The sequence below is a fragment of the Zootermopsis nevadensis genome, unplaced genomic scaffold (genome assembly GCF_977971745.1).
Source record: "Zootermopsis nevadensis isolate Lab colony 2312 unplaced genomic scaffold, Znev_1.0 Znev_ptg000006l, whole genome shotgun sequence".
Lineage (NCBI taxonomy): Eukaryota > Metazoa > Arthropoda > Insecta > Blattodea > Termopsidae > Zootermopsis > Zootermopsis nevadensis.
This window is the reverse complement of record NW_028259138.1, coordinates 4,185,158-4,211,006: the sequence shown is the minus strand read 5'-3', so window position 1 is coordinate 4,211,006 and position 25,849 is coordinate 4,185,158. Positions and strand designations below refer to the sequence as shown.

General features: G+C 37.1%; 2 protein-coding genes and 1 long non-coding RNA gene across 6 annotated transcripts in view; all 3 read left to right on the top strand.

Moving 5' to 3' along the window:
• Positions 1 to 8,449, top strand: part of LOC110829856 (spliceosome-associated protein CWC27 homolog) — a 56,444-nt gene extending 47,995 nt beyond the window's left edge. For all 3 annotated transcript variants that reach the window (XM_087343578.1, XM_022064019.2, XM_087343579.1), the window contains exons 7-10: positions 1,101 to 1,273; positions 1,760 to 1,919; positions 6,316 to 6,484; positions 8,080 to 8,449. In XM_087343578.1, the coding sequence (XP_087199704.1) occupies positions 1,101 to 1,273; positions 1,760 to 1,919; positions 6,316 to 6,478 (496 nt within the window). In that variant the 3' untranslated portion in view covers positions 6,479 to 6,484; positions 8,080 to 8,449. The remainder of the gene's footprint in view (positions 1 to 1,100; positions 1,274 to 1,759; positions 1,920 to 6,315; positions 6,485 to 8,079) is intronic.
• Positions 8,450 to 9,980: 1,531 nt separating this feature from the next.
• LOC147874713 (uncharacterized) lies at positions 9,981 to 12,029 on the top strand. Its single transcript, XR_015533806.1, has 2 exons — positions 9,981 to 10,022; positions 11,020 to 12,029. It is a non-coding gene; the product is annotated as an uncharacterized LOC147874713 (long non-coding RNA).
• Positions 12,030 to 15,524: 3,495 nt separating this feature from the next.
• Positions 15,525 to 25,849, top strand: part of LOC110829855 (uncharacterized) — a 60,499-nt gene continuing 50,174 nt past the window's right edge. The window contains exon 1 of one of the 2 annotated variants that reach the window (XM_022064013.2): positions 15,525 to 15,920. In XM_022064013.2, the coding sequence (XP_021919705.2) occupies positions 15,902 to 15,920 (19 nt within the window). In that variant the 5' untranslated portion in view covers positions 15,525 to 15,901. Of the gene's footprint in view, positions 15,921 to 19,430; positions 19,531 to 25,849 lie in introns of those variants that run through there. The other variant, XM_087343577.1, reaches the window with a different exon arrangement.

Here is a 25,849-nt window from a genome sequence, read left to right as displayed (position 1 = left end):
ATACAAGGACCTTCTCATAGAAATACAGAGAATGTGGAAGGTTCAAGCAAAAATAATTCCAGTAGTTATAGGGGCAACAGGAACTGTCTCCAGGTCGCTCAGGAAATATTTGGCCAACATCCCGGGCGAACATGACATCAGGGAACTTCAGAAAACTGCCATTTTGGGAACTTCATACATCATTCGAAAGACGCTGTCGTAAAATAAAATTATATAATACATGTAATACATATTAAAAACAAAATGTATCCCGGAAATAGCTGCTGCCCTATGTACCTTAGGGACAAGGTCTGTCTCGGGTACATAGAAGTACATACCCCATAAAGTGGTGGAGAGATGGGATAATAATAATAATCTGGTTTCTAGAAAATTACTTGTATACCTCCTAAATGTGCATTATCAGAAGTGATATACAAGTTTCTGTGATCATGCCATTTAATGAATCTCTGGTCAGCTTATTCTGCATTGCTCTATTCTTTCATATACGTAGGCAGCCAATAGTCTTAAGACATAAACAAAATACATTTTGAAATGCCATCCCATAAGGGTGTATTTGGTCAGCCTCTTTGATATGTGGAATTAAGATTTCAACTTTCTTGTTTTGAATGATAAGTAAAAGCAAACTATTCCCAATTTAATGACAGCAGATGTTTTCTGAATGTATTTTGTTCATAATTTTATTATGAATTTAATTTCAGTTTTCATTTTATAAGGAAAGCTAGGCTTGTGGAATCATGTTCACGTGTTTGTCTGTGTGTGTCCTCCCTTAATAACTTTTGAAAAAATTAATGGATATCCATGAAACCTGGAAGGACTCCAAAGCTTGTCTAAATAATATTTACGATTCAGTTCATACCACAAAGAAAACACCACACTTCACAATTACAAAGATGTAGTGATTCTTGCTGTTTAAGGAAATAATCACTGCTCACAGTGACAATTATATGAAACCCATTAGTACAAAATAAAGTGTTACTGATTGTTGAAGCAGGTGGAACTACTAAACTTTGAAGGGTTAATATAATTGTTTATTCAGTGGATTGTTTCTTTCGGGTCTATTTTGATCTGTTCATTGAGATAAGTAAATTTGTTCTCATCAGGGATGATATTCAGAAAGAAGCACAGAAACTAAAATGGGAATTACAGAGAAAAGTGGAGGAAAAGGAAGAAAAAGCTGAAATAAAAAGTGAAGTAGCAAAAAATGAGGCAATTGAGGCTTACAAACAGGAACAAGAAAAATATAAACAGCTGAAGAGTCAGATGCCTGAGAAAGGTAAGGGCATAATGGCAAAATATGCTTTCTTGCATGCAATGCAAATAAGTTTTATATTAATGTGTTCTAATGTCCCTGACCAAATCATAGGGCTGGGATGCTGTCAGTAACACAACTGAAGGTTGAAGAAACAACAGTAATTGACATGATTGAATGTACACACACATTCTTTTACATTTATGCTTACATACCAGTGCTGTATTTACTTGTATATAACACACACTTTTTTATTTGTTCCTTATTAAATTTAGGGCATGTGTAATAGAGGAAACATATATTTAAAGTAGGAAGAATTGGGGCTTCCTTGCATAAAAATAAGTGTATGTGTTATACACGAGCAAATATGGTGCATGCACACACACTTGAAGTAAGGAAATTTTACTTCAGCGTGATAATATATTGCAATATCTGTAGTGCCTATGGTGAAGTTTGATGCAAACTAGATAGTTTTAATTAACTACATTAAGTGAACTAGTGTATCTTCAGGTTCATCAAGAGAACAGTTTACATTATCATTATTGGCCAAGTTCCAAAAGAAGCTGTCATCTGCAAAAGATAAAGCCCGTGAAAAGTCAGGTGATAAAGCAGGACAGTCTTCCCCCAACTTGGAGAATAAGACCGAAGATGATGATGATGATGAAGACTGGTGAGTCACAGTTACTTAGGTGGAATAGTATCTCTCACATGTTGTTTGCTATTTTACATATCTGATTGGCCTTGATGTTCATATATTGCATATACAAATCTGTTGTTAGAAAAATATGTTTTGGTATCAGTCTCACTGGATAGAATCAGAAGATATTTCTCCTTGTGTTTTATTAAATGCTTATCACATTGTAAAAGTATTTAAAATGAGACAACTTTTAGTGTATATCTGCAAGATGAAATTTAGTTAAAACAGCCCGGAGTTGAATTGGTGAGGAGGTTGAATATAGACTGGCTCTGTATTCTATGTATACATTTATTTCATGCATATTGTATAAGGAACTCATTATATACTGAGACTGTTTAAAAATTCAACGTTTAACAAACATCGAGGGTGTTCAATAAGTAGCTCTTCAAGGTGCATGCTATTATGTTCATATGAGCCCTTCACTGAACCCCATCATGACCCAGACAAATCAGTCCACTTCTTCCACCCTGTTTCTGTATAACCACTTGTAATAATTTTATATCATCTTCATATCTGCACCTGGTTCCCACGAGTGGACTCTTCCCTTTTGAATTTTCAACTAAAATTTGTTCTCATTTTATCTCACCCCCCACCCCCACCCCACAACCATAAGACATATCCTGCACATTACATCCTTCTTAATTTTATCTTGCTAAAAATATTGGTGGATTGTGTAGATTACAAAGCTTGACACTGCAATTTTCTACTAAACTAACTAGATGGCGTACCAAACCTGAAGGTTTGTCACCGAATTAAACAAAGCCCTACACCGGACCCTGTCCTGGGCCAACAAAATCCAGTCTCCTTCAACTTCTCTCTCCCATAGATCCCGACTGATATTATCCTCTCATCTACGTCTAGGTCTCCGCAGCGGTCTCTTCCCCTCAGTCTTCCTAACAAATACCCAGTGCACACTTCTTGTCCCATCCATGCACGGATTATGCCCCACCCATCTCATTCTTCTCGACATAATCACCCTGACAATACTGGGGAAGGAGTATAAATTTTTAATTTTGTCATTATGCAGTTTTCTCCACGCCCCATCGTCTTCCCTCTTAGGCCCAAATATCCTCCTCAACACCCTATTCTCAAACACCTGCAATGTGTGTTCCTCCCTCTGAGTGAGAGACCATGTTTCACACCCATACAAAACAACAGGTAAAATTATTGTTTTGTATAATTTAATTTTCAGGTTCTTAGAAATCAGACGGGAAGCCAAAATATTTTGAACTGAGAAGTAGCAAGCATTTCCAGAATTTAGTCTCCTGTTAACTTCCTCATGAGTATCATTTTGATTTGTTATTGTTGTTTCCAAATATTTGAACTTTGTAACACTTTAAAAGGATTTATTAGCCACCCTAAGATAATTTTGTCCGCCTGTCTGCTGACAAAGAGATTCTAACATGTACTTAGTTTATTCTGAATTTACTTCTAGCCCCACCTGTCTACTAGCCTCTAGTAAAACTTCTGCGTTCCTCGTTATTGTATTTATGTCATCACCCAATAAATTAACATCATCAGCATATGCCAATAGCTGATATGCCCCATTCAATTGCAGACCCTCCTGCCTATCTTGGACTTTCCTGATGGCATATTCTAGAGCAAGGGAGACAAAGCATCTCCTTGTTTTAGACCGTTCTTGATGAAGAATGACTCAGATAAATATTTACCTCCACGAATTTTGCTACAGGTTTCATTTAAGCACATTTTTATTAGACTCACTAGCTTCTTTGGTGTACCAAATTCAATAAGAATATTATATAACACTTCTCTCTTCACAGAGTCATAGGCTTTTTTGAAATCTATAAATAATTGATGTACGGTCCTTCCGAACTCCCATTTTTTCTCTAGTATCTGACGAATGCAAAAGATCTGATCAGTCGTTTATCTGTTTCGTCTGAACCCACACTGATGATCCCCAATAATTTCATTTGCATATGGGGTTAATCTTGCCAAAAGAATGTTTGATAGAATGTTGTATGAGGTTGATAGCAGAGAAATTCCTCGGTAATTACCACACTCAGTCTTGTCCCCCTTCTTATGAGTAGGAATAATTATGGATTCCTTCCATTGTTGTGGCAGATCTTCCTTATCCCAAATTAACTGAATAAGCTTATGGATCCTCATATGCAACCCTTTGCCACCTGCTTTAATTAATTCTGCTGGAATCTGATCAATACCTGGAGATTTATAACTTTTCAACTACCCAATGGCTAGTTCAACTTCATCTAAACTAGGTTCTGGCACTAACAGTTCAGCTGTATGTGTTTTAATCTGTCTAACATCATCAGTCTCATGAACATTTAAGAGCTCGCTAAAGAAATGTTTCCACCTATTCACAATTATTAATGGATCTGCAAGCAAATTACCATTATCATCCTTTACCAAATTACTCTGAGGTTGATATCCTTTCTTAAAGTTATTAATGCCTCTGTACAGGTCCCTGATATTTTTTCCTTATTATTTGTCTCAAGTTTAGCAGTTTTGCCCTTCGGGTATTCCCTTTTCTTATTCCTAAAGGTTCTACTAGCTTCACGTCTCACGTTACATAGATTATCCATATTTGCTTTGTTTGGGTCCTGCAACCATTGAAATTATGTTTACTTCCTTCAATCTATTAATTTTGAACATTCTTCATCAATCCACGGTTTATTTTGCTTTCTCCTGTAGTATCCTAGTTTCTCTTTGGCTGAAATTTTGATGCAGTTTCTGACATTTTCCCACTCCCTGTTGATGTCCACACTATCATTACCTTCATTTGTTTCTAAAATTTGAAACCTATTCGAAATTTCAACTTGATATTGTTCCTTTGCCTCTCCCTTACTTAATATTTTCAAATCAAATCTTTCTGTTTTGAAATTTTGCTTAGTTTGTCTACTTACTGAAAGCCGCTCCCTCACTTTTGCTACCAGCAGATAATGATCAGTGTCACAATCTGCTCCTCTAAATGACCTCACATCAATTGTATTTGTGTGCCTTCTATTATTTACTAACACATGATCTATTTGATTGTGTGTGCTCCCATCTGAAGAAGTCCAAGTGTATTTATGAATATCACAGTGTGGAAATTTTGTACTTTTTACAATTAAATCTTTTGATGCAGCAAAGTTTACTGCTCTAACACCGTTATCATTACTAAGTGCATGGAGACTCTCCCTGCCTATTTTGGGTTTGAAAATATCCTCCTCCCAATTTTGGCATTGAAATCTCCTAGCAGAATTTTCATGTGATACTTGCCAAATGTATCAAATACTGATTCCAGTTCTTCATAAAAGCTATCTTGATATCATCGCTTTTGTCCTCAGTTGGGGCATGAACATTAAGGACAATAATGTCACACCAACTACCGTCCAGAATTACGTAAGACAACCTGTCACTGTCAAATTCTACTCTCTTAACTGCTGCCCTAATTCTGCTATGAACAAAAAATCCTGTCGCTAACTGATGACTGTCATTGCCCTTTCCATAGAAAAATGTGAATATGTCCACTGGGATTGCGCCCTCCCACTCCCATCGCACCTCCTGCACTGCCACTAAGTCTAACTTATGATTCTCTAATTCCCTACTCACTGATTTCAGTGCCCCAGCCCTTTTGAGACTCCTAATGTTCCAAGTACCAAATCTCATATCCTTTTTCAATTGCCACGGTCATGCCAAAGAGTCCGTCCTGATCAGAGGCTTAGTTAATGTGTTTGTAACAATGTTTTTTTTACGGTGAAAGGTTGTTAGCCTTAAGCCCAACCCCCAAGCTGGAGGACCACCCCTCGACCGCTGTCCACAACTGCTTATTGAATATATTCGCAACTACAGCCATGCATAAAGAGAAGCTTCATAATTTGTACTCTTCAGGGTGATCAGTTCAAGGAGAAATATGTTTGAGGCATTTAGCAGAAAATCTAAAGGGTAGAGATCACTTGTGAGAGATAGACATAGATGGTAGATTAATGTTAGAATGGATTGTGAAGAAATGTAATATGACACTATGAACTTGGTTTAGCTAAGGATAGGACTTGGTGGCAGGCTCTTGTGGACACATAAGTGAGCAGATGTTATCTTCTCAAGAAGGACTCTGATGCATGTAGTTATTTAGGATAATATTGAATGTGTGTATCATTTGCAATATTTTACATTCCATAACGATGTTAATAAAATTCACAATACAACATTACTATAGTGGCAGTAGGTTAGACACATTTAATTTTCTTATTTGTAAGAAATCAGATTTATGTGTATCTTTATTTCCCTCTGTAATGACTAATGATGGTGTTTCTTGTAACAGTATGGACAAGATGATGTTGTAAACCATCTCACTTTTGTATTATTTAATTTGTCATTTTCTTTTATATAAAATAATGATTGTCTCTTTTAGGCTTTCCCATATGCTGATATTTGAAACTAATACACCTGTACTTGCCAAAGATGCAAGTACCAAAACTGATGACTGGTTTGAAATCTATGATCCACGAAATCCTATCAATAAGAGGAGAAGAGAAGCAAGTAAAGATGCTATGAAAACTAGAGATAAGCAGTAAAGGAATGTGAGTAAACCTTGTCTTGCTTGAAAAATCACAATTCTTTGTCAACCCCTGATGAACTGTAAGTAAATAAATTTGTTCCATACCCTGGTACATTTTCTAAATATATTCCATGTAATGTAGTGGAGTTCATCAGGATGATCTTCAATGTGATAAGATTTCTCCTGTATTTTCTCATAGTACAGTCCAGTTTGTATTTTCAATTCTTCATTAAACCTGAAATAATGTTTTGCTCCATGTATCTTGTTGAGGGATTACAAAGTCCTGTTTTTAGATCCTTGAATAATACTTGTCTCATATGACACTATTTTAGTCAGTAAATGGCTGGCAAAAAGCTTAACGGACAGTGTCCAATCCGTAGCAGAGAGAGGAAGTTTCCTCATCACCACCATGATCTAACTGTCTCTGGAGTCTAAATAGCCTTTCTCCTATCCAGTCTAAAATTGCTGGAGCTCGAAGCTCATTGTAATGTCAAGATCTAAAATTCATGAAACTCCACTGGAGCATAGCTATTTGAGCTGGGTGTTTTCTTCAGTTCCTTTTAGGCATACCTGAATAGTATCATGGATTAGGCCATTACCATTTGCTCCCTGAATATTTCTAGTTCACCTTCATCATCATGTCATTATAAACGACATAATTTAAGCATATAAAATAAATTTTAAATAACCAATGAGCCAGTAATGATGGTGTCTTTGTAGAAATGTTTATTTTCATCTTTGAATATGAAGGTATAGCAGTAATATGCTGAATTTCTATACCTACAAACTTGTGTTTGAGTTAAGCCAAATCTTTTACAGAATGTTTTTACATGTTTTTCTCCCATCACCTCTGTTAAAGATAACACTTAGTGAATTTGAGGGTTAAAAGGCCATTGTCTTAGTTTGGGTATCGCTGGTGCTGGCTTTTATCCAGTGGCGGCTCGTGAGTCTGAGCAGTGGTAGTGCTGCGCAAGGGGAAAAACTCAGAATACTTTTTCAACACATAACAATATAAACAAATGAAAAGTAAATTTACATCAGGAGAAAACCCATACGTGCTCGACGATGTTTCAACTATTTATAAGTCTGGAAGAGGGCGGCCATGATTTTTTACATCACTTTTCTCACTCAAAGACAATTTAGAAAAAGTAATTTGCTGTAACTATGATACACTTCCTTTGCTCATTATCAGAACAAAAAATACTCAGCAAACAGAATTATTGAACACTCATTATCAATAACCACGAAACAGATTGTGATACAGAAACCAATCTAAAACACGTGGTAACGGGCCAGCATGTTTACTATAAGCCCGCTGCGGCGACTGCAGCCCCGATACGCACTGGCTCTGGTGCTAACATAAAAAATAATCATGACAATGTGAAGAGGGCTGTTACTTAAATTACACAAAGGGCTCAACTGTGAATCAACAATTAGGGTGGCCATTTCGAGTCATGTAAAGAACGTGAATAATTGAAAATGCAATTTAGAGTGTATTCTAAACTTAACAATGACGACAACGACAACAGCAACAACAACAGTGTGACTTAAAATTAAATTAAATTAATGCAAAATGTTACAAACACAATAAAATGCTCATTCTCATTTTCTTTACAGATCAGATCCACATTTATTTGAACTTTTTGACTCAAAATGATTCCAAGAGCATGTGGTTAAGCTATGGACATCCAGTTGCTTGACATTCTGTGTGTACAAATGAGTTGGTACAGGAATAGAGGTTCATACGATGTTAAATTATTCACTGTTTGAATATTTTTGTCTTCTGGGTTTTGCACCGTGTAGTCTGGTAGAAGTTTGCTGGCGTTTCAGAGGTGCTTACTGCACCTGCACCTCCAAAGTGGTGATGAACTTCTACCAGACTACACCAGAGGAGAGCCACTTTTGTACTTGCTCCCATGTGAACCTGAATATAATTGTTGATAGTTTAATAGGCAGTATGAGAATAAAGTGATTGTCATTGAAAGTATTAATAGTACTGGTAATTAAATTTTTGCATTACTTGTCCCCTATATAATTAAGGTTTAAAGAAATGTAATGTTTGGATGTGTGTGCAAGCCTGTCACTTTTGTGTCCAAATTATTTTATAATTTTAAGTAAGTTGTGGGCTTCTGGGATAGTTACTGTGAAATTAGGCAATACAAATGTCTGATTATGGAATTACGTATCTTACTTTCTGTCTGGTTGGTTTCTTTTGTGATGTACAAGTATTATGTTGGCAAATTTGATCACATATTATTAAGGTACTTTAATGGGTTTCAGTGTTTCCTAGACTCTTTTGAAAGAATTAACTTTGCATATGGACATTGATTAGTTTTAAATGTTTAGTCCATGATTTTCTGGGGATATGGTTGCACAACCTACAATTTATCTAAAGTGATAAAAACAATATATCTATCAAACAATCTAAATTGCAGATTTATAATACAATAAATAAACCAATAGTGCTGTGTGGTTGTGAAGCATGGGCCATGACTGAACAAGTGAAACAATGGGTTATCATATTGAAGGAGGCACTGTCTGTATGCCCAAGAAGAAGAAGAAGATGTTATATTTTCCCTTCAGACTTTGTCTGGGTAAGATTTAATTTGAAGACTTGCAGTCATTTTCTGCTGAACATGATTATATGTCTCATTATTTTCAGAATCTGTTCATATAAATAGAATACAATACACATTTAAAGAACAATAAGGCTATAAATTACTTAAGGTGTCTCCAGCTGGTTTCTGATTAGGAAGATGCTTAGTGTTTGTTCTGCACATTGTTTCAATAAATGTTCTGTCTTTCTCATGCTCTTTGAATAGGGAGCAATTTCAAGTTTGTAGCTTTTCAAACCAATAGGATACTGCACTTGTGTGCAACTTTAAAACAATTTTGGTTCATGCTCTGCAAATTACAAAACTAAGAGGAAACATATAATTAATTTAGGTCTTACAGGAATAGACGTGAAGGTGGCAAAGAGCGGTTGGAAGTAGCACTAATCATCACGTCCATAGGCGGGCTTTGGTGTTATCAGTTGTTTGAAACATTCATTAATGTACAGGTTCCCTGTCCCAGTTGTCATCTTCATCTTCACTATCATCTTGTCAAAATGGAAATACTTATACTACCCAGTGAATTTTCCTATTTAGTGTAGAATTTGCCTTCACCCTTGTCATGCAGACAGAGGTCAGGATGTTCAAAAACATTAGCCATGGTAGCAGCAAAAGCAATATAGTTGACTCTTATTGACATTTCTGTTTGTATTAGCAAAATAAGATGGTACAAGAAGTCAAAGATGACCATTGAAAATGCCTGACTGGTCCTGAACCTGTTAGAAGAGCAGTGAATTTTCTGAAAACTAATTTCTTGTCTGTCTCACTGACTGTGAAAAAATAGTCAATAAATTAATTGTATTTAGAACATCTCAACATGTTTATTAGTAATATTAAAATATATGACTTCACATGGTATTAAAATTGTCTTTAATCACCTACATGAAATATTCATATTTATAAGGTAGAAGAAGAAGATGTTATATTTTCCCTTCAGACTTTGTCTGGGTAAGATTTAATTTGAAGACTTGCAGTCATTTTCTGCTGAACATGATTATATGTCTCATTATTTTCAGAATCTGTTCATATAAATAGAATACAATACACATTTAAAGAACAATAAGGCTATAAATTACTTAAGGTGTCTCCAGCTGGTTTCTGATTAGGAAGATGCTTAGTGTTTGTTCTGCACATTGTTTCAATAAATGTTCTGTCTTTCTCATGCTCTTTGAATAGGGAGCAATTTCAAGTTTGTAGCTTTTCAAACCAATAGGATACTGCACTTGTGTGCAACTTTAAAACAATTTTGGTTCATGCTCTGCAAATTACAAAACTAAGAGGAAACATATAATTAATTTAGGTCTTACAGGAATAGACGTGAAGGTGGCAAAGAGCGGTTGGAAGTAGCACTAATCATCACGTCCATAGGCGGGCTTTGGTGTTATCAGTTGTTTGAAACATTCATTAATGTACAGGTTCCCTGTCCCAGTTGTCATCTTCATCTTCACTATCATCTTGTCAAAATGGAAATACTTATACTACCCAGTGAATTTTCCTATTTAGTGTAGAATTTGCCTTCACCCTTGTCATGCAGACAGAGGTCAGGATGTTCAAAAACATTAGCCATGGTAGCAGCAAAAGCAATATAGTTGACTCTTATTGACATTTCTGTTTGTATTAGCAAAATAAGATGGTACAAGAAGTCAAAGATGACCATTGAAAATGCCTGACTGGTCCTGAACCTGTTAGAAGAGCAGTGAATTTTCTGAAAACTAATTTCTTGTCTGTCTCACTGACTGTGAAAAAATAGTCAATAAATTAATTGTATTTAGAACATCTCAACATGTTTATTAGTAATATTAAAATATATGACTTCACATGGTATTAAAATTGTCTTTAATCACCTACATGAAATATTCATATTTATAAGGTATGCACTTTTGAAGATGGCTGTCTTGTTGGTTGTTGCGCCATGTAATCAGGTAGAAGTTTACTTACTTTTCAGAGGTCTTTGCTGCCTCCATCATCAGAGCAATGAGTTTGCCACGCAACCAACCAACCAACCAAAAAGCTAAATGACTGTGGAGTTCTGCGCAAGAGCAAGACATCGTCCCTTGCTACGAAATACCATTCCTGTGTACAAAACGCATTGCTGGAAATGGTAAACAGAGCCTTGTAACTAAAACGACAATTTGCTTACGCTAATGGGGGTTCTGTCGCGGCAGAAGCCTTGACTATTCAAACTGTGGTCTGTTGCTGCTGATGGGAGGATATCCCATCGGGCAACTTATCCTTTGTGCAAAAGATTTTGTTTGGAGTATTCCCAGCGAGTGTAAACGGTGAGAGTTAGAGGAAACTGACAGTCAAGGAAGAGCCTTATTGGCCTTTATTAATGTCCTGCAAGTCCGGCCGGTGGATCACCGGACATATGGGAGGTGGGTGGACGTGTTGAGGAGGAATCAGGAGAATGGAAATCGGAACTGGCAGGGGCCGGATGTCCCATTAAAACGCAGTGTAGTGGCTTAGTGATTTGTGTGGGACTGGCATTGCTCTGGGATACTTTCTGAGTCCTTTCAGACAGTAGATGAGGGGCTTCAATGACCAGCTCAGGCGAAGTCCATCCTACCTGTTCAAGTTGTTCGGATGTAGCTTGATCTCGATGGCCTCCCTGATGATCTGGTCCATGTATCTGTATTTGGTGGACATGATGGTGGCTTCTTGGAGTTGAATGCGGTGGCCCAGGTTGATGCCTTGACTGTCAGTTTCCTGTAACTCTAACAGTTTCCACTCGCAGGGCTTACCTCATCGCCCTGATGATGGAGACAGCAAAGACCTCTAAAATATTGGTAAACTTCTACCAGGCTACATGGCGCAACAACCCAGAAGACAGCCATCTTCAGACTCACTGCCATGAAAACTTCAAATCCTGCTTATGCACTACTCTATATGAAGGAATTAAGTTGTGAGGGATTGACTGTTGTTAAATAGTAGAAATAAAAGTTATGTAAACCCTTATCCATTGCTGGGGTTATGTTGCTTGAGAAGTGCACTTTAGGTAAATCTATGTTGGTGAGATCCAGGTTCTCATAGTGGCAAGTATGAAGATTACTGTGTTCTGGGATGTTGTGCCCTGTAGTCTGGTAGAAATTGACCAGTATTTTAGAGGAACTTACTTCCTCTATCGCTGTGATGATGGAGACTTCTGAAACATTTGTTAATTTCTGTGAGACTACACATTGCAGCATCCCAAATAACAGTCATCTGCAAGTCTGTTGTACAACCTTTACACCTAACAGGTTAAAGTTTGTACCTCTGAATGGTGTTGATGAAGACTTCTGTTGGTTTTTATGATGGTGATGATGCATGTGGAAGCTGAGAATTTAATTCTCTGAGGTCAGTGAATCATTAGGATCATTGGCTAGTTACGTCACAAACCAATTGAAATGGATACTAGTGCATGTGTTGACATGCACAGCACAAGATCATGTTTGTCAGACTGCATATATTCACATTCTTTTGTCTTTGGAGGATAATTAGTTTAATTTGTGTTTTTGCATCAAGCATATCGAGTCTATTTGATGTTAAGTAGGTTGTTAAGGACTCAACGATTTTTTACGTCTTCTTTCTCTGTTATTATTTAGTTCTCTGAATGTTGTGATACTTTTGTCACATTCACATTTTCTCAACATATTCCTTTTCTGTCCATGTTAAGATGCTTCATGGTGCCTAACAACGTTTTATACCAGACAAGAGTTTTGTCTGCAAACATCCAATTAATCTCATTATAAAGGCTACAATGTTCAGATGAGGACAGTTAAGGAAATTGTAAGTGATATATGACTCAAATTTCTGGAATACAGTAATGATTGGCAGCTACAGTAGCAGTAGTAGTACCTTCAAAAGAGTCTTTATGCATGCTACATTCCATGCCAATGTCAACAAATTCCATGATGCAGGATCTGTCTTTCAAAGTTTATACTTCCCTGCATTTATTGAAGCTGTAGGTTCATTGCTGTGTTCACAAAACCCCATCATAAGACGTCTTCATCCTTTCAACCAGTCCACTGCTTCATATCCTATTCTCTACACTGGATTCCAGTCTTATTGTACCATACCTATACAGTTCGGATTCCCTCGAAATTTTCCACTTTAAACTGTGTGCGTAACATGCCCCCACCCGTCTCTTTATTGGTTTCAATTCTTCAAATATAATATCACATGAATACAAATTACAAAGCTCAAAAATAACCTATGTGCTCTACCCTCCTGTTCTTGTCTCATAGTCCCAAATATTCTCCTCAGCACTTCGTCTTCGAAAGTTTAATTTGTTATTCCCGCAGAGAGAACTGTTTGGAGCCCATTCAGTACGGCAGATATAATTACAGGTTTATATATTGATCTTTATTTTTTAAAACTGTGTGTGTGTGTTTTTTTTTCTATCAATCCTAGGATTGGTTTGCAACCCCATTTCGGGGTTGTTTCTTGCGAAGATACCACGGTGGTTTCGCCTTGTCTTCCGTGACAAGTCTTTATCCATCAGACTGGAAGAGAAAGGACGCGGACAAACATCCATGCCTTCAGTGGGACTCGAACCCACGGTCGCAGCGGCCAGGCGCACGAGGTCCATGCCTCAGACCGCGTGGCCTGCTAAAACTGTCCTGGAGTATAAATAATTCTGAGCCGAATGATAGCAGCAAGTATTTCCCCAATTCATTCCTGTGTTATTTTCGTCACCAATGTACATTTTTCTTCTGGTAGTCAAAGATACGAGGGTTTTCAGAGGATATGACATCAATACCGACCACTTCATTCTCGTTTCTAGGATAGATGTCCCAGAAAAATGGCGCAAAAACAAACCAACTATAAAGTACGAAATGATCGGGTCCTAGACAGGATAGGCGAAGGAAGGAGTCTATGGAAAAATCTTACAGAAGAAGAGATAGGATGGTGGGACACATTCTGAGGCACCCAGGATTGGTTAATATGGTAGTGGAAGGAAGAATTGTAGGGGGAAACAAAGATTGGAATATGTGACGCAGATTTTTGAGGATGTGGGCTGCAAAAAATATGTGGAAATGAAGAGATTGGCGCAAGATAGGCGAAAAAGGAGGACCATATCAAACCAGTCGAAAGACTGATGACAAAGAAACAACCGACATGAAGCAGCACCGATCACCTGACCTGACGCCATGTGATTTCTTCTTATGGAGGTACGTTAAATACTAGGTTTTTGTACCACCTTTGCCACATGATCTGCCTCAGCTGCGAAGATGAATCATCGCTGTCATCTCACAAATCGATCGTGGCATGCTGAAGCGGGTATGGGCGGAAGTAGATTATCGGCTTGACGTTTGCCGCGTCACAAAGGGCGGGCATATAGAGCATTTATGAGGTATGTAAAATAATCTTGGAGAGTTTATCTTTTTATCGGCATGTCCTATGTTACCATCCGTTTGACCATTTAAGTCTAGCGATTTTTTGTAATGTGTCAGGGAATTATGAATAACCCTGTACAATATCGACGTAGGCCTGTAGTAAGAAATATGGGGGTTTTAGTTGTTCTTCACAATCTAGAGTGATTTGAAACGCCTTTGGAGTATCATTGTACTCCAAATTCTTTCCAATCTTGTGCAATAGCGGCACGAAAGCCCATACTGATATGTGTTGTACTCAAACAATGGTAGTGTTTCCTGTCGCGCAGGTTGGTGTAGCTGTAACACTTTATACTTGTATTCGACATGCACCCTTTTCGAATCTGGGCTCTGTGCCGGCTATCCGTAAGATTTTCTTGTATTTACTGTCCCTACAGACGTATTCCGGGATACTACGATCGACCTTAGAGATTTCACCTCCAATTCAGCAAACTCAGCATATCTACTACTAGGGTTCCCGACCAGAACTCTGTGACATTTTTTTCCAATTTATCCCGATTTGTGCTTTATGTCTCTTCCATCTCGTTTTTGGTATTATTCACCCTAATAACAGAGTACAAATATCGTAGATTATTTCAGTGTTATTTCCTAATTTTTTTATTTTTGTTACATCCACAGCCTTGCGATAAGGCCCTATGATATGAAAAACATGAGGTTCCTAAGAAATTTTAAAAAAAATATATTACAAGAATTATTTGGAAGCTGAAGTTTTTGTTTCAATAGGTACAGGAGCTTTTTTTCATGACTGGTAATAATTTAAATTACAGGTATTTAAAAACATCCGCAGTATTTGGAAACCACCTTAAATGGTCATACATGAGTTGGGTTAATTTGAGCTTAAACTTAAATTCAGCACCGTTTGCACAATCTCGTATTTCCTCTTTCTACATTCGATCCCCAAATACAATGAACGTAGCAACGATGCTTATAACCAACGTTTAGATTTTATCATTTGAAGGACATTTCCATGATCTTTGAAACAACACGTTCCTTTCCCTAGTGTTGGTTTTGTAAGCCGTCTATAAGTTTTTAAGTCCGGTTTGAACATTAACATCGTCCGATTCTATAATAAGCCACAAGCAGTGTCTTGGAGGTCGAGCTCATTGGTTCAAGATAAAAGCTTCTAGCGAGCAAGAAGGGAACTAACAGCTACTCCTCGGTTTTAATTCCCGGCAGTCGTTCTTAGTACAACATACGGTGAGGTTAAGCGCGTGCATTGTGAACTAAATTGTCGCTTGAAATAGTATCGCATAAGAACGAGGAGAAAAAGTGGACTAATTCGATTGTTGCGATGGAAATCGAGCTCTGTGAGCTCGCCATATTTAATGTAATTCATTTGTTGTCGTGGGAACAATTAATAGTGACATCGCGAGAGTTGGATTGCTGTGTTGAATGGTAACCATACTTTGAAATACTTCACTGGCCTCAAGACTCAACTCAGACTTACAGAAAATCATGTCCAGCTTCGATCCAGGTATTAAGCAAATTAACTTCATGTATTTTTTTCATTTAGATATTTAGCAATTCTTCAAGGACGACAACATAAATTCTTAGCTTGATTTTACTGTTTATGCATTGCTTGCCTTCAAAGCAAATATAATATTGATTCAGTTCATAAAATTATTTTGCTTTACATTTCTCATATACATTAATGTACCATGACGATGAATAAGTCGGTTAAATTCACTGAGTAAAGCAACAGGTTAGGGGCTGGGCACTCGTGTTTCTCTTCCTAGGGACAGGAATTATTATTGAGTGAATAACATAGTTCCAAACAGACCTTGTTTCTATTATAAACTGTTAATTAAATAGGACCCTACGTTAAGTGGAGCTATTGTTTCTTCGACCCACAAGTTTGTGTGGCCGCCTTGTTGGTATAACCGAATGTAGGAAATCAAAAGGTCATATTTTTGGGTAGCCTCCAAAGGTATAATGCCCATATCAAATTTAATGAAAATTTGTCCAGCGGTTGTTGAGTTCAATCATGTTGATGGACATGGTCTGCACGTCGCCGAAGAAAAAATAAAAGGTGACATGCTTACCCATATTGAGTGGATAATAAAATGTTTAATTGTAAATATGCAAAACAGACCTATAAATAATTTTTTTGTATATATAAACAATAAATTCGATTTTTAGGTACATTCGCAACTAAATTTGCAAAAGAGAGTCTATTAGCCTTGCCGTGTATGTTGAATAGAACTAAAATTGCTGAGCGGATATTATCAAATTTCTTATTTGTGGTGTTTTGCTTAAATTTGTCTACACGCTCAATTATTTAAAACCATCTAACAACAACAAATACTTTACATGAAGACCTATACACTTTTCTGCATTCGGAAGTGATTGGTTGGGGAATCCGTAGTCAGACATGTGCCCACGCGGGGAATCCTGCGATTATCTCCATTATGATGTCATCACTGAGCCAGACAGGCGCCAGGCACATGGTCATTGACTCCTGACAGCAATTACATCACTGTTACCATTCGTAAGGATTAAAGGTCGTATTTTGACGGAACAGTCTCCCGTTACTCTTAATGCTCCAGAGATGATAAGGACGAACATGCCAGAGTTGTTACGCAATGCATACATATTCTATTTTTTCTATGTTGTCCTGGGAAGACAGAGGCTGCCTTCCAAACCCTTATTTGCTTACTTTTATGATAATTTCCCTACTTCATTCCGTGTGTCGTTAAGTAAATTAAGATTAGTTCAGTAGTAAATAATTCATGTGATCTAGTGGTTTACAAGTTACCGGAGTCATCTCACGAAATGGAGTGGATATGTATGTGTTGTCTACCGCCGTCAGTCATAAGAGTATGCATCAAAATTCTCCAAACTGCAGGTCCGTGTATGAACATATCCCACAGAAGTTTAAACAGTTCGGTTCATTCATGGGAGATCGTTTCCAGGGTTAAAGCTGTAACACCTGGTTTTCCGAAAAGACTCTAAAGCATGTTTGGGCAGTTGTTTTTAGTTGGGGGCTGGGTGGGAGTATTATGAAATAGCTGAGAAATGGAGAATCATACGGGAAGTTTGCTGAAATATTTTATAGAAACAAAATTTAGACTTTTATCCTAAAAAGGGTACGTAATTCTGGCGACAAAGTTTGCATAAGAGATTTAAGTTTCTCACCAGGGGTGAAGATGTCGATGTTGGTCTCCCGTGTAGTGGACTTGTAGATAGATACCAACATTTCGGAGGAATTTACTGCCTCCATCATCAGGGTCACAGATTGGCAAAACATCTCGAAGCCGTCAAAGTATACCAGTGTGTTGATAATATCTGAAAATCATGTTTTCCCACCTTTCTAATACGGGAGAGAGAGAGATATTAACTAAATTTTCCCTCCAGTAGGTGTAACGTTCATACAGGGCTCTCTTGGGTTCCATTGTGGCCATACTCGTTTACATAGGCATTACCACTATGGGAAGCACGAATCTTTTTCTGAACATTTTCCATTCCAAATCGCCACGCGCTGTCTTGGCGGTTGCAGCAAAGTCGGCACCTTGCCAGTTTCGTGCCCGAAAAAACGAGTAAGTACTTAAGAGGTAAAATGACGCATGTGGTTAAATGTGCAAGCATGCCCATTCTGTAACAGTGATTCTATTTACATATGTTCTTCATTTTCACTACATTCCAAGATGGATACTATCGTCTTTCATCAGCTAGAACTGGATGAAAGTTCCAAAACTTTACGAGTGAGATTTGTGTGACCACGAAAACTAGCCGTGAGAACCTGCCTAAAACTTAGAGATTTAGATGTGAAATTATTAGCATGATTTTACTTGTTGTTTTATAGCCTGTTGTGTAGTAAAATGGTCTCTAATTCTAAGCGAATAGCATAAGTAGATGGTGTTTGACAACATAGTGTTGTGAGTTGATATGGATGGAGAATTGTCACCTATAAAACTTAATGGCGCGATATGGTGCTTCGGCATAGGTTGAACCTTTTAGTTGACACTGAACTTAAGCGAACTAAATCGGCCCACAGTCCCCGAGTTCAGATTGCTGAGCCAAATAGTGTGCCGTGTGTTGCAAGTCGGCTCCACGTGCTTGTGGATAAGTCACAAGAACCACGGGGACTTTTAATCACTCCCCAGTTCCAACGCTTGTTTCTACATTTGCACCGACACTTTTGTTTGACTCTGTATGTTTCGGGTTAAGCGAATTTGAGGAAGCTGTATCTTGTTCTCATACGTGTACTGTCCTCTTCGGATCCGAGAAGTGCGTGTCGAGAACGGAGTTCGACTCGCAATTCGTAGTTTGTCCCCTATTTTATATGGAATCCAAAGGTCCATTATCAAGTTTACAGGACCCAACCACTGGTCTCTGTACTGAATCAGATTAATCCATTCAACACCTTTCCAAATTATTTGTGTGTGATTAGTTTCAATATTATCCTCATATCTACGCTAAGGTCTTCCAAATGGACTCTTCCCTTCACGTTTTCTGACCACTTGTATCTCATACACCTAGATTTTATCGTCCTAAGTTTGTGAATATTTAAAATTATGGAGCCTCTCATTTTGTATGAAACATAGTCATCATGGCGGCGGTGCGCGGACGTGATCTATTACTAGTTAAAGGCAGTGGAATGTGCACTAACTAAAATTATGCACAAAGTGGTTCAATAAATTGTATAATTATTACTTTGTATTTCTTGCTCGCCTTACATATCTTAAAGGACGCAGACGTCATAACTTCTTACAAATTATTTTTTATGCATGATTAACATAACGTTTGAGCAGCCACCACCTCCATTATCTTCTTCTGTGGCAGTTGAAGATGTTTTATGTATCTCTCATTTGCAGATCATTCGGGGGACTTAGTAGGATCTAATATGTTGTGTAAATATTCATTCGACCTTGCTCTATGGTTGGAAGCAATGCAAGGTCTGCGCTTAGTGGGACGTGCTGAAGTTTATCTCTTCTTTTATAAAACCCAAGAATATTATTTTCTCTGTGACCCGTGGATTATTCACTGACAGTAAGATTAGAAACGCTTATATGTTGGCAAGCAAGGAGCCTAGTGTGGTTCACTTCACAATTCAAAGTCTATCTGGAGCTGAACAGAAATAAGTTGTAAGTATGCAAGTAGTGGGTACAGTCGAAGGTAAAATAAAATATTTCACAGCTGTTCCTTAGTCAGCGCTTTTTGACTTCCCTGTTTTTAGTTATCGGCATGTTTAGTCTTTAGTCTTATACGTATAACGAAACAATAATGAACTGTAAGTGAAAATTGGTTTCTCGCTCTAATGAAGCCATATTTGGATAGTGCTTGAGAAAAAGTTACTGGAGCAGATATTTGACGACATATTGCTGGTAAAGTACTAGAAGAAATTTCATAGTCTAATGAGGAGATTTTATACACTAAATATAGGCACATATGAGAACGAAAATACAAGCTCCGTTTATGGGTAAATCCTAACCATTAGGCCTACAGTTTGATTAATTTGTAGTAAGACTGGACAGACTATACCATTGAGTCTTATGATTACATTAGTAGGAGAGTAATTTGCGTTAAACAATGCAGTCATTCTCTAGGCTGCTTTTGTGGTTGTGAAACGTGGTTTCTGCTTAAACGGAAAACATATGTTACTAGTATTAAAAAAGTGTTTAGAAAATATTTGCACCTAAGATGGATGGAGGAAATGATCAGATGCGAGGTTTTCTCGGCTATGATGATGATATGGGTTTTGGCGCCGTGTAGATTCGTCAGTAGATGCCAGCGTTTCGAAGAACAGACTGTATCTACCTGTTTATTCAGTCCTGAAGAAGGAGACAGTATGTTTCTCCGAAACGTTGGCATGTATTGACGTTTCTACAACGCCAAACTATCATCGAGTAAATGGTCAATTTACTTTATTCACAAGGTGTTTGTGATTTAAGAATATGCTGATCACCTAGTAGGTTAGTGAAATCTATGAGAATGCGATGGATCTGAGGTGGGTTGTGTGAGTTGAACGAAACTAACTGAGGATCTTGCCCAAGAGCGGAAACTGTTTTCAGAAACTATGATATCTGTTACGACGAGAGACTTACATTTGTTTAAGTTCATTACAAGTAAACGTTTATTTTGTATATGATCTATTGTTACGGAATGTTATTTTCAGCGCCATGTTCATGAAGTTTTGTGTAATGTTTAAAAGCAAATGTTCCTAATTATTTAAAAATCTCCCTCTGCGATTTTATTTCCACGCTTAGGTCATTATTCTGTTGACCTAATCTCTTGGGTACAATACAAAATTCTTAAGAATATCCAATTCTTTGCCTACCTGTGTCTGTTGTCTAGTTGCTAGGCGAACAGAGAGAGGTTTTATACTGCATCAAACGATCTGTGCCCACAACTGTTTTCGTTGATTGACATTCGTTTCATGCATTAAAAGATCACTGCGGAGGGTTTGCGATAAACATAAACTATGTGTGTACCAAAAAATATTGGAGATAAAAAACGGGAATCCTAAATATGTAGAAGGAGTTTTAAAATATATTTATAAATTATTTTAAATATAATTTGAGTGTAGCGATTTTAACTGGTGAGAGAAAATGACTACAGGCTTAAGATAAGTTTTAATTGAGAGGATTTTATTAATGAATGTAGAACGTTATAACTGACGCACACTTAATAATAAAATAAAACCGATAGAATTTTAAAGGAGAGAGATAGTAAGAGACATAATATGTTAACCCTTTCACCTCTTATTTTTAAGCACTCACATATTCTCCACAGCAGATATTTAAATATTGAAATCTATTTTTATAATTTACATGCATATATTTTTAATACGTATTATCTATGGAAGTATAATTTGTAGCAATATTTGACATTAGCATTGCGGTCAAGTTATAATTATAGTCTTTATTTTCTAATTCTAGCCGGGTTTTTTTCAAGAAAAGCACAAGTTGTTTTTGTGGACAATCCAGTTTACTTAGACAAAAATGCTTTGTCATTAATGAAATTCAATTAGTAATCGGTTTTCCTTTTTAGAAGAAACACACAAATATACTTTTGTGTCTTTTATTATTTTATTAAATTACAATTCACCCAATTTTACTTGTGGTTGAAAGAAAACTAAAGTATACTTCGGCAGTGGTTAAGTGTTCTGGATATAGTTTCATAGTTGTATGTGTGCAACGACAAAATTAGTTAACCTTATATGTGCACAAACACCATTTAATATTATGCAAAGTTCGCATGAAGTCATTTGCAGGTTTCAATTAACTTATGGTTGAATATGAAGAAGTTTTTTAAAACACCGTTATTTAATTTTCTCAGTCTTTTCATTATGAATGGTTCAAAAAGCTTACGACTGTAGGCGAACTAGAAAGCATGTTTTATGTATTGCTTCTTGAACAATATATTGGACTACAAATAGGTAAAAATGTAGAATAAATATTGTATCTTATGAAACATAGATCCATTAAAAGCAGCTAAAATACATAGAATTATAGTAACATATTTTAATAACAATCACACGGCTGTAATTAGCCCACTTTTTTGTATGCAGAAGTGAATGAAGATAAAATTTGTGAGGTTTCAGGTTCGTGCCGCTGTAAGTATGAAGATTCCTCTTCTCTGATGTTGCAGCGTGTAGTCTAGGAAAGTTTATTGACTTTTCAGAAGTGCTTACCGCTTTGATAATCAGGACGATGATGGCGTGATGATGAAGGCAGCAAGTACCTCTGAAACGTAGGTAAACGTCTACCAGATTGTACGGAGCTACAACCCAAAAGATTGCTATGCTCATAACATAACATAAACGTAACAAAAAAGATTTATCAACTGACCTGCTCGACCTCACAATGGGTCTTAACGCAAATGGTTATTTTGTTCTATGGGATGTTTTGCTGGTATCGGCTACTTTTCCGTCATAAATGGTTGTGAGCATGGAAACCTCTTTTCGTTTTCCATTGCACCATTAGAAACAATGGTTGCCAGCGTTGGTGGAAAGCATCGCTCACATCTTTGCTGTACTTTCTATTCAAAGCAGGAATCGCTCTCCTCATCCTCCTTACAGAACGTCAAAGAATTACGGGTTGACTTACCAACTTTCCACCTGCAGAGTATGTCCTTTGTTCAGATGTGGCTCTAGAAACATCGTAATTTCAAGCAACGGTAAGCCTGGAGAAAACTGCATAAGCTTTACCAAATACTATTAGGATGATTAAATTAATGAGGATGAATTGGGTGGGGCATGTGGTGCACATGGGGGAGGAGAAATATATAAAGAAAATCCGGTTGGAAAACTTGAGGATAAGAGACCTCTCGGATGACCTATGCGTCGATAGGGTGGTATTAAAATATATGGCAGGGAAGTAGGATGGTAGGGCGTGAATTGAGTTCATCTGGCTTGGGATAGGGAACGATGGCGGGTGCTTCTGAACACGGCAATGGACCTTCGGATTAAATAAAACGTGAGGAATGCATACTGTCAGCTTCTCAAGATTAACTCTGCTCCATGGATTTAGTTACTTGCATAAGCTATGAGAATTTATGTATAACTAGTATTTGCGCCCCATAAAACAACCAAATTTATTTTTAATCTACTCGTATGTCCTGTGGACGGAATAAGTTAAATTCCAGCATGCCTTAAAAGAGAATGCTTTCATCAACGCATATAAACTTTGCGGAATTACTTTCGGATTCTGATTTTTAAACCGTCATGTCGTTGAAAGCATTATCCTTGCTTGTATTACTCTTTGCTTATATTTCTCCTTGTCGGAATAAAGGATGAACTGCTCAACGTGCTCATTAGTCATTAGTCATTATGATGATAATAATCTCTCCTGATTATCCCGGGACTGATTAACCGCGGTCTATCTGGCTTAAAGAAAAAATAATTTTAATAATCTGTTGTAAAAGTTAGAACATTTAAAAAGGAAGGAATATATATATATATATATATATATATATATATATATATTAGCTGCATATTATTTAACGTATTAAATCAATTGTTGCTAAAACGTGACAATAGGACGTTGTTACTATCCGTTCTATTCATTAATAAGCAAAGATAAGTGATGATTTTCATTTTTATATACTGCCTGTCGGACAAATGAATATAAGATTGCCCATAGATTATGTATTTCATGAGACGCAGAACTGTGTACAGAATAATTGAAGATATTTTGGAAGAAATGAACATGGATCCAGCCCGAAAGAAAGTAGCGCAATAGAAATGAAACTGGTTAAATTTGTTCTTAATATAATGGCCAATGTTCGTCACGCTTGGCTGTTCGAGCGCCCCAATCATGCGATGCGGAATTAATTGGAATAAATTTCTGACGGTGACGACTTTGTTAGGAAGAAATTAAAACGAGGGTGTGGTGTTACCTGTTGTGTGGTCTGGCGCAGTTTGCGTTTGGCAGGAATATGGCTTTAGTCGTCGTAATTTTTTTTCGTATTTAACTTATTTTGTAAAGAAAGTTTATAAACTCTGTCCTTGGAATGCTATTTGCAAAGACAATGCTGAATACATTGTTACTGTTGAACACAGATAAGGTCCATTAAGCGTCAACTTTTGTCGGGTCATAGGTCGACTACTTTTTTCTATTCCGCTACGTGCCATGTTGCCACTCAAAAGGAAGGGATATACTTTATTAACTTTTGAAACCGCACCATTCTTTTGTGTATATCCTGTATAGCTCCTCATTCTCAACCTTGACGTTGGATGAGGGTGAGTGGTCAACTTCAGGCCTCGGCCGCGCTTTACCACCGGGGAAAGAACCCCCGGTACCCATTGAACATATGGCTGTGTGGACTTCAGAGCTGGTCTGGGCTTAACGACTATACAAAAATCTTCTACCTTTCCCCCGCTGGTCGAAACCCAATCATCCATCCCGTACAAGGTCAACTATATTAGAATGATTAAATACATTCAGACACACAAAACAACTTCTTCACTACCAATCCGTCGTGAAAGGAGGAACTGGACGACCATAAAACAGACTGTGATTAGATTGTTAAGGCCGAAACAGGTAATTTATTGTTCATGTTGGTCTTCTCGAGACAGTATGTTCCTCTAAACGATGACGTCTACCTACTAGTCAACACTACGTAACAGCCCAGGAGACCAACATTGACATTTTCACACTCCTGACAATCTAAAATATCATTAATTACGCCACTTTTCTGACAAAAGAAAAGGTTTGTCAGGTACTGTTTGTACAAGACACATGTATATGTTCTTTCAATTAAGTGATTTGCCGGAATATTAGTCTTTAGTGTCTTTGTTTTACTCCTGATTCATATTTCACCACTTAAGCTACAGTTTTAGCCAGAAGAAAGTGTGAAAAGGTCCGAAAGAGGCGGACAGGAGTGTTGATTATGCGCATTCTGGGTGGTCTTCGACTGCAGCTAGTGTTGAAGTCAAGGAGCAAATTAATCAGTCGTGTAAAGAAGCAGTGCAAGAATACCCAACCGAAACCATTTTATCCTGATCGAATCAGGAAGCTTATATAGACAGTTACCATACGAGGAAATGAAATTACTTAGAAAATAAGTAATGTTTAAATACTGAGAGATTTTGTCAAAAACTTATAATAACCCTTTAGAGTTGAATTATAATAAGAATACTTGTATTTTTACTTAAAATTTATGCTAGTGCTAGCTGATCGAAGGATTGTGTGATATTTCAGAGAACTGCTCTTTTTAAGAGGGAATATCCGAGTACTCTCAAACTTTTTATTGTGTTAAGGAAAACCCCTGGAGTATCTGCAACACCTCACACCGTGGGCTAATGTATTTGGCCTAAGAAACACTACTTTTCATTAAAAGATCTAGCTTTACAGTACGTTGTCTTTGAAAGTTACTCATTTGGTCAATAAATTTCCAACTTTCATAGAAGATGAAGATTCATTACCTCGTTGAAAAGAGTTTGCTATTAGATTTTAACGTGGGCCTGTTTAGTTTTATTCACATCCTGTTTCTTAAACATAAATTTAATTCAGGTTTTTCTACATAAATTGTGTAAGAATTTCTTACTTTTCCATTTATATTACATTTCTAGTCCTTCACTCAATCAGTCACTGTCTTTGACTGTGTTGTTATTTACTGAATTTTATCGGAGAAATATTTTTATCTTTAACTTGCGTGAGCAATACTGCCATAAATATGTTATTTAGTGGATTGCAGGCCAGTATGTGTAAATCTTCTGTACACCTACCTTTACTAATATATATATATATATATATATATATATATATATATATGTGTGTGTGTGTGTGTGTGTGTGTGTGTGTGTGACAAACATCTCAGGTTACAGAATCTGTACTTCTTACTTTTCAGTTAATGGGAAATCCATTTTTGGCTAATTTTAGACTCATAACGACACATAACTAACTCAATGGAGTAATCCTTCAGAAACTAAGGATCGCTCGGCTGCTCAAGAGATTCCGC